The sequence below is a fragment of the Lepidochelys kempii genome, chromosome 7 (assembly GCF_965140285.1).
Source record: "Lepidochelys kempii isolate rLepKem1 chromosome 7, rLepKem1.hap1, whole genome shotgun sequence".
In the NCBI taxonomy this organism is placed as follows: Eukaryota; Metazoa; Chordata; order Testudines; family Cheloniidae; genus Lepidochelys; species Lepidochelys kempii.
Window position 1 is genome coordinate 98,419,823 of NC_136386.1, and position 13,926 is coordinate 98,433,748.

The 13,926-nt window shown below is 35.3% G+C and overlaps 1 protein-coding gene across 2 annotated transcripts in view; it reads right to left on the bottom strand.

Annotated features, from left to right (window-relative positions):
* Positions 1–759: 759 nt before the first annotated feature.
* The window catches only part of PPP2R2D (protein phosphatase 2 regulatory subunit Bdelta), a 44,519-nt gene continuing 31,352 nt past the window's right edge, over positions 760–13,926 (bottom strand). Inside the window, exons 5-10 of one of the 2 annotated variants that reach the window (XM_073354023.2) lie at positions 11,680–11,792; positions 8,260–8,437; positions 7,199–7,363; positions 5,432–5,601; positions 5,252–5,343; positions 760–2,872 (exon numbers count right to left, since the gene is read on the bottom strand). In XM_073354023.2, the coding sequence (XP_073210124.1) occupies positions 2,593–2,872; positions 5,252–5,343; positions 5,432–5,601; positions 7,199–7,363; positions 8,260–8,437; positions 11,680–11,792 (998 nt within the window). In that variant the 3' untranslated portion in view covers positions 760–2,592. The remainder of the gene's footprint in view (positions 2,873–5,251; positions 5,344–5,431; positions 5,602–7,198; positions 7,364–8,259; positions 8,438–11,679; positions 11,793–13,926) is intronic. The other variant, XM_078853842.1, reaches the window with a different exon arrangement.

Sequence of the window (13,926 nt, forward strand, 5' to 3'; positions counted from 1 at the left end):
CCAAGTAAGATGCATTGAAAGCTTTTCATGAACCACCAGCTGTTTAACCAAAGAAATTTAAATTCGTTTATATAATCTCTCTTACAGAACCCTTTGGTTTTCTCTTAATCCTACTCATGGTTTGGGGTTTGCTGGACGCAACCACAATGGCTCTATAATAGGCAGCCCAACTATATTTACAGTCATCTAGTATGGTGATATGTCCTTCTGAATTAAGGATCTGACCTTACGAACACACAGTCCCGATCAATACTAGAAAATGAGTTTGGTTTAACTACATTGGTCAAGGGCGTCAAGCCGACATAAGTCCCTGTGTAAACAGCACTAGATCAATGGAAGAATTTTTCCGTCAACCTGGCTACTGTCTCTTGGGGAGGTGGATTGCCTACACTGACAGGTGAACCCCTCATGTCAGCCATACATAATGTCTACACTGAAGCACTACTGTAGCGTTTTAAGTGTAGACAAGCCCTTACACATATTTAAATTTGCTCAGTGGAAAATTAATGGGACTACTCAAGTGAACCAAGTGAAGTGCATAAGAAGTGTTTGCAGGAGATTCTATAGGCTTTTGCTAAACATACTTGGTCATTTCCCTTTCCTAAGAAGCATACCAATTTAACATGGAAGTCTACAATGAATTATGTTGGCAGAACTCAGCTAAAATTTCAGAAGCAAAAATAAGGAAAAAGTTGTCAAAATACAAAGAGCACGTTCAGGTAAACATTTAAAATTTATTAAACTTTTTGGTCAAAATAATTGAACAAGTATATACAATCCCATTGTATTAGCTCTATTATGTATTTTAAGAACAAGGTCAAATCTAATGTTTAAATGACCTAGTTCCACATTTCAAGATTTGCAAATAGTGTCACAACCAATATACAGTATAAGATTTTTATTTAAACTTTATTCATAGAACCCCAAAAAGTTAGCTGTATTTACTAGCTTATTGTGAACAAGAGTGGCACTATGGACGTTAATTGAGAGGGAAGGAACAGAGACATTTTTTTCTTGCATATCCATATCTGGTTGAGTAATCATAATACACCTTCATTTTATTAAAAATGGAGTGTAAACCACACTTCTCTATTTCATCACGGAGGCTCAAAGGATCTGATTTTCAGAAGACACCTCTGATTTTGCAGGCACATTTTATAGCCTTTACATATCTAGGTAATTTGATGCTATTAAAATGTGCCTGCAATTATTTCAGGTACAATTTTACAACCACACCTGTTTTGGGTGAAAAACTGAGGGATGAGTTGCAGGCCCTTTTGAAAGAGAGTACCAAGAATTATTCTTTAACCTTCTGTTGTCAACAGGAACAGACATTACCACAAATGCATTTCACATCTGTATGTAGCCTCCATATAACCTTATCTCATGGTCTCAACATGGGTTACAATATGTTAAAATTTGTTATGTTGTGCTGCTGTTTGGCATAATAAGTTAATTTTTTTAACTGCAATGTGAAATTCAATATACATATTATGCCAAATTTTAATATTTAAAATAAAGTATATTTTTTTCCAAAACAAGAGGTACTAACCAGGTTAAAAAAAAAAATAATGCACATAAGGTATGTGTTTATGTCGAACATTTGAGAGGCATCTGTTAAATCGTATTTTTAATTGTTAAAGCAGCAATTTTGTTGAATGTTTTAAGATATTTTTTTCCTTCTGTTGAAGGGGGTCTCTTTCTAGTATGGCTCTAGATAACTTTATACCAACCTTTTCAATCTCCTACTTTTTGCATAAAGTATGATGTAATTTTACAGGCAACCAACACAATTTCAACTAATGACAGTTTTGTGGAAACTAATTTTAGAGTAGTACGAAATATTTCATACTACACAAATCTGTTCATACCTGCCTGTCAAAAATGTTCTGGGACAAACTTTTCAAATCTTCCCATCAGAATTATTTTTCACAACCTCAATACATGCGATAAAAAAATAAAAAGACTGAATACATACTTTCAGATTTAAAAACACTTTTTATAGTTTGTTATTTTTATTAAGTGGTTTACACCAGAAGGTGTGGTTATAGATACAGATGGTGAGTAAATATACATGGAAACCTGCCTACAAACCCAACTCAAGACCTACCTAAGTGCTCAGAGATAAAAACACCTAAGCCTAGATAAAAGGCCAGAGAAGGAATGTTTACAGGCATAAAGCACAATAAATGTTTTGAAAGGCCCAAATATTACAGCAGAGAAAGAGCGCAGAGACAGAAATTATATTTTTATGACAAGTTTTCTTCTTGGGTGTTAAATTTTTGGTCTATAAACTGGAAAGGAAGGCTCAGACTTAAATAAATACATTTGAGTATTGGCCTTTATTGAGCACTGTCCATCAATTCTGCTTCTAGTGGGCTTTTTCTTGTTGAAAATTGCAACTCACATCCCCCTCACTGAAGGCAGAACTACACCATGAACTCAAAACCAGGCAAGCTTCTCTCCTTTATCTATAAAGGGAAGTAAGTGCATCAATGTTCTTTACTGGTAGGACAACAAGGCCTTCTTTTTTACAGAAACAACTGAGCTTAACTATGCAAGAAGACGACTTTGTCCTCAAATAAGCCATCTTTAGTTAATTTTGTCCTGGAATATATACAAGTTATTGGTGGCAGCTACAGCAATGATGTTCTCTGTGGGGTGCCATGCTGTATGAAGGATCTTCTTGTTGAAGTCCAGACTGTCAACACTTATCTCATCTTTCTTTCTCTTACCACCTGTACACACTTTGCGTGGCTTTAAGATGGCACGAGGTTTGCTACTTTCTCTTGATGCTTCTAATGTAATATCCCGTCGTGTGTTACGGTCAAACATCCTAAAGAAATTGTTGTAGGAGCCAGTCATAATAGCACTGTTTAAAACCAGAAGAAAAGGAAATATTTTACTTGGATTACTAAAGACCATAATATATTATTCCACTGCAGTGTACCTCATTTATTTCTTCTGTGCACAGAATGAATGACTGCCAGGGCTCAAATTTAAAACTAGAACCTTGCACTATATTCTTTTCTCTTACTTTATGTCCTTCCTCATTGCCACTCCTTTGATCCATTTTCCCACATCATTTATTTCATACATCACATTCACCACTGCCTCCTCTCCAGCTCTCTCCCCACCCCGTTGCTATCCTACATATCCTCTCCCCTCACTGTCTCTTCTCTTACAGACACAGACAAATCACTCATGACCTTTCCCTGCTCTAGCCCTCTGGACCAGCACAAGAAAAAATGGCTGGTGAAGTAGCAGCACCCTCCCTGTCACAGCTGACAGAACTGCCCCTACTCCTACTGTAGTATTATCCCTTCCCTACCCCCTCTTCATCCTACAACACTGGAAGCAGCCAGGGGGAAAGGTAGTCCTTGAGCAACCACCCAATTCCAGCTAGCAGTACCAGAAATGCAGGGCAGCTCTCCTGCACTGCAGACACTTGGATGTGTATTTCAAAACTGCTTCCTGGAGCCCAAAGCCACTTCCCAGATACCAGTTATCTCTACCTTCCCCTGATGAGAACAAATTATAAAAGTTAATACAAATATCTACATCACAGTAAAAATTCAATAATTGAGAACAGTGTAAAACGAGTTGACTTTAATATCAAAATACAAGGAATACTATACTGATTGGATTATACCAGAGAGGGAGAGAACTTCTCTGGGGTGCAAACAGCACCACATAAATTGTGTAACAAGAACGACATCAGAGCCTTAATTATAGAACAGATTTGTTTATAACAGTCTAAACCTATGATAGTTCTTTTGACTTTGAGAAATCAAAAAGGTAATGCAGGTAACCTTTCGCCTGAAAATTTCAGAAAATGATCAACTTTGTTGAAAGATATTTAACTCTTGTATTAGCAGAAATGTAAACAGATTGACAACTCCTTTCTGGAACTTGATACGAGCAGGGTAGGACTGCTAATATTCCAAGTGAGATTTTTGCAATGACCCTAATAAGTTCTTTGTCATGGTTACAGATGTAGCTGCACCTATGTCCCCTTTCTGATCTCTCCTAGTGCACTCCTTCAGGTGTTAGGCTCATTCTTATACCTATCCCAGGGTGGAATTTTGCAATGCTCCCTCTCCTTGACTGGGACCTGTGCTACAGTACCCTATCAAACATTTCTGCCCTGCAGATCTTCCTGTGTTTGCGTATCAGGTTCTTCCCTTCAGGAATCTGTGACCAGAGGTCTATATTGACCGAACAGCCTTCTTAAAACAAAAACATTGTTTATTTTGCTGCAGAAACAAAGCCTTAGGGGACAAAAGGATTTTAAAATAAATAAGTCTATATGCATGTCTATCTTATTTCAGAGTCCTATCATCCCATGATGGGGACATAGGCAGGTCTAGTTTCCCCAGAAACTTGGAGTGAGCCATTATGTCAGAGTCTTATTTTAATCTGGTTCCTTGCAGGTTCTACCTCCCCAGGAGAGCATGTTCCTATTTATACCCTGCTATGGTTCTCTTGTTCTTTGGTGGGTCCTGGCCAAAACCAGTTTTGTAGGATGTTTGGAGACTGAGAAAGAATCAAGCTAGCAGTGCTGGCATTGTCCCTTAACAACTCTCCAGTGTTTGCTGATAGGTAGCTCTCGAGCCATTCTTCTCCTTCCTGCCTGTATTTCAGACATACCCCTATTGAGCTAATATAGCAGTATATTCATACAGTAAATACCCAATAAACAGGCCAACATACAATATCAATAAGTTATCACAGCGCAGTTCCAAACCACCACACTCTTGTATATCACTTTTTATCCAGAAATTTTTAATGTTTCCATGGATCATATAACAAAACAAAAGCTAGAAGACATAAAACTGCATTATACAGCTACCTCTGTTTCTATATGTATTGTTTACCTCTGACAACAAATTTAAGGACAAAGCCCAACAGAAAGGTTGGAAATAAAATTAAACAAAAACTGATCTTTCAAAATAATGAAAACCAGTTCTGTATGTGTCTTATTTAAAAAAAATATGAAAAAATTGTTTCAGGATAGTTTTAAAGTCAATATCCAAAAAAGCTAGTTGTACGCAACTGCAGCAATAATTTAAACTAAAATAGGGTTAATTGAGAGAAAGTTTACATTGCCTTTGCCATCTTTTTGAGGATGCAAAAGGTAAATATTTTCAGACCTTAATCTTGCAAATTGACTTCAAAAGGACTGTTCACATACTTAACATAAGTTAAGTGTTCTCAGGATTGGGGACTAAATTTCTGAAATTAACCTTACCTATCAGAACCATTCCAGCAGCACTCAAACTTGTCAAAGATGCAGTCATTTTCATAGAGAGAACAAAGCTTGCTTCGAAGATATTCATGAACCTTAAAACATTTAAGGAAGTATTAGACAGATCTAAAAAAAGAAAAAGATGCTTTTTTTTTTTAAAATTAAAAAATATGAACACTTTACCTGATATGTCTCTACAGGCCTGTTTTCCATATTGAGATCCCACACTTTAACTGAAAGGTAGTCTCTTGTCATCATGTATCGACCACTGTGACTGAATTTTACATCAGATATTGAGGAAATAATTTCTGAAAAGAATGATCTGCTGCTGGGATCTTCAGGCTCTTCAAAAACTGTAAATTAAGATGTAAAGTAAAACTGAATCCAATACTCAAAATGTTACAAATGGCAATGCTATTCAGTATTTACATATTTTAAAATCATGGACCTGAATACTAAATCCTCCATTTAAAAAAAGAAAAGAAAAGAAAAAGAGATTATAGCCCTGCTTAGCTTTTTTTTTTTTTTTTTTTTTTAAAAAGGTGATCTTTCTTTAAAAAGGCACTAAGTTCTCATAGCTAGAACCACTAGCTGCTAAGCTCCAATGGGTTCTCCCATTAGGGCATATGAAGAAGCTGCAATTCCTGGAGTTTTGGAATGAACATTAAGAGGCAGAAACTAACAAAAAAAAACCCAGTATATGAAGTTAAATTCAAAAGTCACTGTGTTCCCTCTAGGACTACTGATTATTCTATAACTTTATCATAATGTAAAACTAAAAAATTTTTAAATGTGAAACAGTAAGAGAAGTCAGCATCTCCAGTGTACATTTCTTTTACAGATCCCACATCTTTTAGTGGTGCTGTAGGGTTTATTTATAAGTGAATATAAATTGCACCACACACAAAATCTACTGAAAGAGCAAGTTTGTATTTACACTGAAATTCAATGAGGATTTTTGTCTGTTTTCTTGAACCGTGCTTCTTGGTTAGGTTGAAAGTCATTTACTCTTAATTCTTCAAATCAATGACAAGATGAACCATTCAACACCAAGGGAATAATAGCAAAGTTCTTTCTTACAAACCTTTTATGAAAACATCACAGACTACCGTACGTTTTACAGAGTAAAGGAAACTAACAAAAATATGACAAGTTAGATTGGCCATTGACATTTCCAATTATATAAGCTAAGTTGACTAAAAAGGAAATGCGCCATACCATACTTGCCACAATGTTTAAATATTTCTCTTCCCCAATCAAAAACCCCTCATCTTTGCTTCAGAATATGAGTTTACCTAGAAATATCAATGCAATTTAGGTAAACCCCAGGAAATAGTGATATATAAAACCATTACTACTGTAATACAACCAAGAAACAACAGGCTGTGTGTAAAGATGGGCCCTATTCCTTATGGTGGAAATATAAAAGCTTTCCTCACCTATATGAGGCTGTGTGGCTCAGTGCTTCAAAAACACTGGCCTTTCACCTCTGGGAACTGGCTTCAAATCCAGCACAGATCATTATGAATAAAATTCATTCCGATAGGTGTAAATGGTCACAAATGAAATGGGTTCTGGCAGCCTCAGCCCAGTTCCTAATGCACAAAGGTAGATGTCAATAAACTGCCCTTAACTGGCACTTGTTAAGCAGATACCTTTGAGAAGCACCAAGACTGAGTCTGGACAGAAGACAGGTCTCACTGGTGCCAAAAGCACTTGAGTCACATCGTCAATTGTCTCATGCTACACTTCTGCTTGCTGATGGCCTAGAACAAGACAATTAAAATGTTCCATTCTACAAAACTATGACTCCTTACCTTTGTAAGTTCTTTACCAATAAGCAGAATTTGACATTTTAATGTTTGTTTATATAGGTAGAACACCTACACGGTCTCTTGTTGTATATGACAAAAGTCTATAAAGCAAGAAGATATAGTCTAAATTACTTACATTTTGAATGTCTATCACAGAGGGCTGAAGAACGCATATCACAGAGTCGTATAGTTCCTTTGCTACTACTGTAGACAAACACATTACAATGATGTGGGTGAAACTCTGCAGCAGTAATCACTTCTGTTAGTTCCTCCATGTTAGCGGGCTTAATATCTACAATGTCTGAAAGTTGGTTGGTAAAGGCAACAAATAGCATTTCCCATTTTTATTATTTCTAAAATACAATTTCCAAAAAATGGTTAATTATGGTTGTAGTATATTTTTAGAAGCATAAGGTAAGTTCCTCCCTTCTGCTTTGTGGACATTTACTGATTGTAAAAGGACAGGAGTAGCATAAAAATAATCCTGGGCTCGTCCTAGAATCTGTACCCTAAAAACTAAAAATATTTGTGTGGAAATTTTTTGCAGGATCTTACAAACAGAACACTGAATGGCCTTCGTTCCTCTTATGCCCTGAAACAACTTAATGGCTATTTTATATTTCTCTCACCTTTGCTTTTATTGAAGACACCTACGTTACTTGCCAAAATATCTCTTGGACCATTTTGGCCTGAAATAGGCAGCCGTGAGCCAAAGCAAAAGGGTCACTTTCAGTATTGTCTGTAAGGCATATCCATACTTGCTATGCAAAATTCTAAGTCTTTACTTTATTTCAAGATTAACATCAGACTACATAGCTGACACTTTGAATACAACAGGAGATAGAACTCTCTAGCGAAATGGAATTATTTTACATATATTATCAATAAGATCATTTAATGGAAGACTGACCCCCACATTTAAGATATATGGTCCCAGAATTTCACCTCGTCTTCACTTTCTGCTCTGCAAAATTAAACTCTACATATCTTCCTACGTGCAGCTTTTCATTTCAAAAACATGTTTCACTGTGAATTAGTGCATTTGAACTAGTGTTTAATTATATGACTAGAGTTAAATGGAAGTATTTAGGGAACTTGTGTTTAGTAAAACTGCAGATATAACAATGAAAGTGTTTCTATTAATAGTCAAAACAGAAATTTATATGTAATCATAGAATTCATACAGGAAAAGGATACTAAAACTTCTATCTGTGATTTCTAAATGCCATAGGTTAATTCTTAGGTCATCTGCAGAAAGGTATGTTTCATGATCACTATTTACTGAAATAGAGTTTATGTGATACGTGTGCGCATTTGCAAATATCCTTCGGGGACTTGCTTCTACCATTAGGTCCATGGGTTTCAATATTGGCACCTGCAAAGGGGAAGAGAAGATACAAGAAAAGTCAGTGTTTATATGTGGGGAAAAGTTCACTGTAAAGATAAAAAAGAGCTAGTAATTTGTGATTCAAAAGTTTACATTAAAGATGAATTCATTCAACTATGGTATACATAGTCATATTTCCTATTATGTAAAATAGCAATGTAGACTACAGAAATCTCATTTTCTCTCTGTACAGGAACACAGTTCACTTAGTTCTGGGGCACTTTTCAAATCCACTGGGCAAAAAAAATCTAACAAAACAGTTGCCCACCCTACTCTGATTTTCCATATTAGCACTCACAAACCAGATCCCAGGTTGCCATTTTTTGCATTTCAAATATGTAAGACTCTCCCATACCTCCCCATCGAGAGAAGTACATTTATACTGAACAATTTCGAGATACTCAATTTGAAACTCTCATATACCTGAAAACATATCTTCTGCAGTTACTTGTAAGATCTATAACAAAAATTAGCTAAACAAAAGAGATCTAAGCCTGTTTACTTTGAGCATCTGATAGCACTTGGTGCACTGACTGTTTCTCCTTTGTCAGTTAATCCCTTCTAAACATCAACAAGGGAGCTGAAAAACCCTTAAAACAACATTTTAAAATGGAATGAAAAAACTATTTGAAGGATGAACAACAAGAATATGGACTTTTAAAAGAAAATTAGTTAATTTACAAATGAAATCAACTTAACCATGTCCTCATAACACAATCTGATGCTCTTTTTACTGAACTATTGATAAATTATTTTTAACACACCAAGAGAATAGAAACAATTTTTTTTTTAAAAAGCTTAGATACAAGAGGTTTCTGGAGTTGCCACATACCTTGTTTATTATAAAAAACATTCCTCTTCTTGCCACTAATGATTAGTCACATTTTAACATTTAAGGTTAAAATGTAAGAAAAAAAATATAATGGATGAAATAGAGTGCTAGGATGAGGTGGACTAAAATTATTATTTTAGGGTACATGAGTTTTATAATAAAAGAACAATCAAAATCCAGGAACACTAGAATTAGTGTAATTAAGGAAAGGTTAAGCAAAATCTAAATTACAATTAATGCAATTAAGTGTGAAATTCTCCTTTAACTCCTGGCTGCAAGGCTGCACAGAAGAACAGTGGGCACATGAGCCACACAGAGCGCTTCCACTCTTCATGTCCAGTGGAAAGGCCCTCTGTGCCAGTTTCATAGATCAGTATTGAAGGAATGGGGATGTCTTTATATGAATCCAGTAGGCCTAACACCCCAAGGGTCAAGGAGTGGCTACACCTGCAATTCTGGAGTACCTGCTGTTTGACAACGATACATTCCCTGCATCTAGTTATTTAGGTTTTATGTGGGTGAAGCAGATTTCTAAAATGCACAAGAAAGGGTGAAGTAAAATTCACACAATGAAATCTAAAAGTAACTTTTGAGACTAGAATGTGAAAATGAAATAGCATCAGGCGAACATATTAAGAAACCACCTGAATCATTCCTGGGTGATTGATTATGAAAAACATACAAGTGTAAATATTACCAAATCTCAAATAAAAGGAACATATGTTATTAATAAGTTACTGGTGAAACTAAACCCTGAACCACAAAGCTTCCTAGTAACTGTGCCATGCAAGTAGTTTTTACTATTTATAGCTATAGGACACTAAGAAAAATTTTACCTACACATACAATCTTGCTCTGGAAAAGTGACTTGACCTATTATTGCAATTTGATTGGGTTGTGACTGGCTTTAATAATACTGTGTTTTTATACCCTCAGTTTAGTTTATACTAATATAAACACACATAACCAAAAGTAGAAAGGCTTCTCGTTTCTGCACTGTAAGTATAGTAGAACCTCAGATTTAAGAACACACAGAATTACAAACACTGACCAGTCAACCACACACCTCATTTAGAACCAGAAGTACGCAATCAGGCAGCAGCAGAGACAAAAAGCACAAATACAGCACAGTACTGTGTTAAACAAACTACTAAAAAAATAAAGGAAAAGCTTAAAAAAAAATTGTAAGGTAAGGAAACTGTCTCTGTGCTTGTTTCACTGAAATTAAGATGGTTAAAAGAAGCACTTTTCTTCTGCATAGTAAAGTTTCAAAGTTGTACTAAGTCAATGCTCAGCTGCAAACTTTTGAATGTTTTCATAATGTTTTGTTCAGAGTTACAAACAACTTCCATTCCCGAGGTGTTCATAACTCTGAGGTTCTACTGTATTCTGTTTTGTCTTGACACAGCATTCAATCCATAGTCTTCTGCAATGGCTTCATATTTTAAAAAGGGCAAATCAGGATTAGGAATGGATCCAGTTCTTTAGTTTATGATGGTGCAATAGAAGAAAATGTTATCAATAACATTTATCTGAATACTAAACACATTAAATCCACAAGCAGTAAATCAAAACCATTAGGAAAAAAAAAAACAAAAAACTTTTGAGCCTTTTCAATTTCAGTACAAGCTCCACTCAATCAAATACAAGATCAAATGTCTCTTGTAATGCATCCTTGAAACCATTAAATTTAGACCTACATGGCCAAGATGGCCAAACAGTTTAATTAAAAAGTGAGCTGAACGTTACTGAAAAATATTCTTTAAATTTAATTTTCCACCCATGTCAAAGATAACCACCCTGTGTTAAGTGCAAATTTATGATCCACACACATGTTGCGAGATGGGTCATTAACACAACAGGCTATTCAGGGAGATAAGTAGAAGTGATACACTATCTTTGAACCTAGGTAGTGCAAGAGTCTTATGTTAAAAAAAAGTTCATTCAAAAATATTCTTCTATCTTAATAATTTTACTGTCTTCTATATATTATTTAGACGAATGAAAGGATACACCTAATGAAAAATTTTATTAACTTAATTTTAAATAGACTTTAAAAACCCTATTTATATTTACAACAGCATTAAGATGTTCCAAGATGTCACTAAGAAGCTCATAACAAAATATTTGCGTCGGAAGCACTCTGGTCTTTAATCTTCCCAAAGCATCTAGGCAGTGTTTTATGGACCCATGAATTAATGAAACTTCAGTAATATATTTAATTTAATTCTGTATTATCCTGAAATACCCAATACAGTTTTGACTCCACATAATACAAACTGCAATACAAGACAACTTTATAAATGAATAATACCTCTTTTTAAAATGTACAAAGGTAAAGTTGTACATTCAAAAAAGCAGATTTAACGAGAGCCAAAGGAAAAACCAAAACACATACTCTTAGTGCTGTGATTCTAAATGGATCCCGAAGTCGTCCATCTTCATCTTTCAAGTTATAACCTTCAGCTCTTTTATCCCTTTCACTTATTTTCCATAATTTAATAGTTTTATCTAAAAACAAAAATTCACATTCTTGAAATTGAAATTACAAAATTAAAGATGATTCAATAAATTATTATAAAGTTATATGCCAGATTATAAACTCTCCCGGGCAGGGATTGTTTCTTCATCTGGGTTTCCTCTGTGCCTATTACAAAGAGGCCTCAATTCCGATTGTGGCCTTTGAGTGCTACCATAGTATAAAATGATTAAACACAAACACTACATACTAAAAGTATTTTACGTTGTTTGAATTGCTTATGAAACCATTCAGAATTGTCATTAAAGTTGCCTATTTTAACTAGTTATATACAATTTCCAGACAAAATATAAATTTTAAATGGTGTTAAAGTTGAGAATACAGTAATGCAGAGATTTGCAGGGATGTTCTTAATTCTTATTATGCCCCAAACAAGCAAGATAAACTGAGGAAGTTTGGAATTAAAACTGAAATGAAAAGAAATTCAAATATGTTACTGTATGGAAATGCATAGTTAAGAACTTAACACCTTAATTCTGCTCTGTAGCACCAGCATAAAATAATCATATAAAGGCATTTTAGTATTTGATATCCTGGATTAGATTAAGTCCAAAGAGACATTAGATTTTTCATATTTTTTCCCTTATGGTGTCACTATAGTATAGAGTTAAGGTTTTCTGGGTGCTCTACCAGTACATTTTTATTTCTTTAACATGCTTGGATTTCTTTTAACTTCAACTTTGAATTTCCAGGAAACAGCTTTCTCAGCCATTCCCTGAAATATTGGATTCCAATCTAAGGACTATAAAAGCCATGTTGGATTTATTATTCAAGGGGGGAAAAAGCCATGCCATAGTTCCAAAATTACTATAATTTTTCATATGCACTCAATTTCCCAGATAAGCATCCCCGAAGGCAGCAGCCTCTTTCCCTCCTCACACCCCCCCAAACCACAAGATCTTCTTACAGCAAGCAAAATTAGGCCTCTCCTTCCACCTTCTGGAGCCAGAGAATAGTCTTTTGAATTTAGCTTTCAGCTCACCTGCTTTTTCAATATGGTTCAACTTATATTCCGTTGGAAAATCTACCTGTGAAAGAATCTAAGGAAATTAGTTAGGGAAGTGGATTGGACTGAAGAATTTATGGGTTTAAAGGTAGAGGAGGCCTGGGATTATTTTAAATTAAAGCTGCAGAAGCTATCGGAAGCCTGCATCCCAAGAAAGGGGAAAAAATTCATAGGCAGGAGTTGTAGACCAAGCTGGATGAGCAAGCATCTTAGAGAGGTAATTAAGAAAAAGCAGAAAGCATATAGGGAGTGGAAGAAGGGAGGGATCAGTAAGGAAAGCTACCTTATTGAGGTCAGAATATGTAGGGATAAAGTGAGACAGGCTAAAAGTCAAGTAGAGTTGGACCTTGCAAAGGGAATTAAAACCAATAGTAAAAGGTTCTATAGTCATATAAATAGGAAGAAAACAAAGAAAGAAGAAGTGGGACCGCTAAAAACTGAGGATGGAGTGGAGGTCAAGGATAATCTAGGCATGGCCCAATATCTAAACAAATACTTTGCCTCAGTCTTTAATAAGACTAAAGAGGATCTTAGGGATAATGGTAGCATGATAAATGGGAATGAGGATATGGAGGTAGACATCACCATATCTGAGGTAGAAGCGAAACTCAAACACCTTAATGGGACTAAATCGGGGGGCCCAGACAATCTTCATCCAAGAATATTAAAAGAATTGGCACAAGAAATTGCAAGCCCATTAGCAAAAATTTTTAATGAATCTGTAAACTCAGGGGTTGTACCGTATGATTGGAGAATTGCTAACATAGTTCCTATTTTTAAGAAAGGGAAAAAAAGTGATCCAAGTAATTATAGGCCTGTTAGTTTGACATCTGTAGTATGCAAGGTCTTGGAAAAAATTTTGAAGGAGAAGGTAGTTAAGGACATTGAAGTCAATGGTAAATGGGACAAAATACAACATGGTTTTACAAAAGGTAGATCGTGCCAAACCAACCTGATCTCCTTCTTTGAGAGAGTAACAGATTTTTTAGATAAAGGAAACGCAGTGGATCTAATTTACTTAGATTTTAGTAAGGCGTTTGATACGGTGCCACATGGGGAATTATTAGTTAAATTGGATAAGATGGGCATCAATAGGAAAA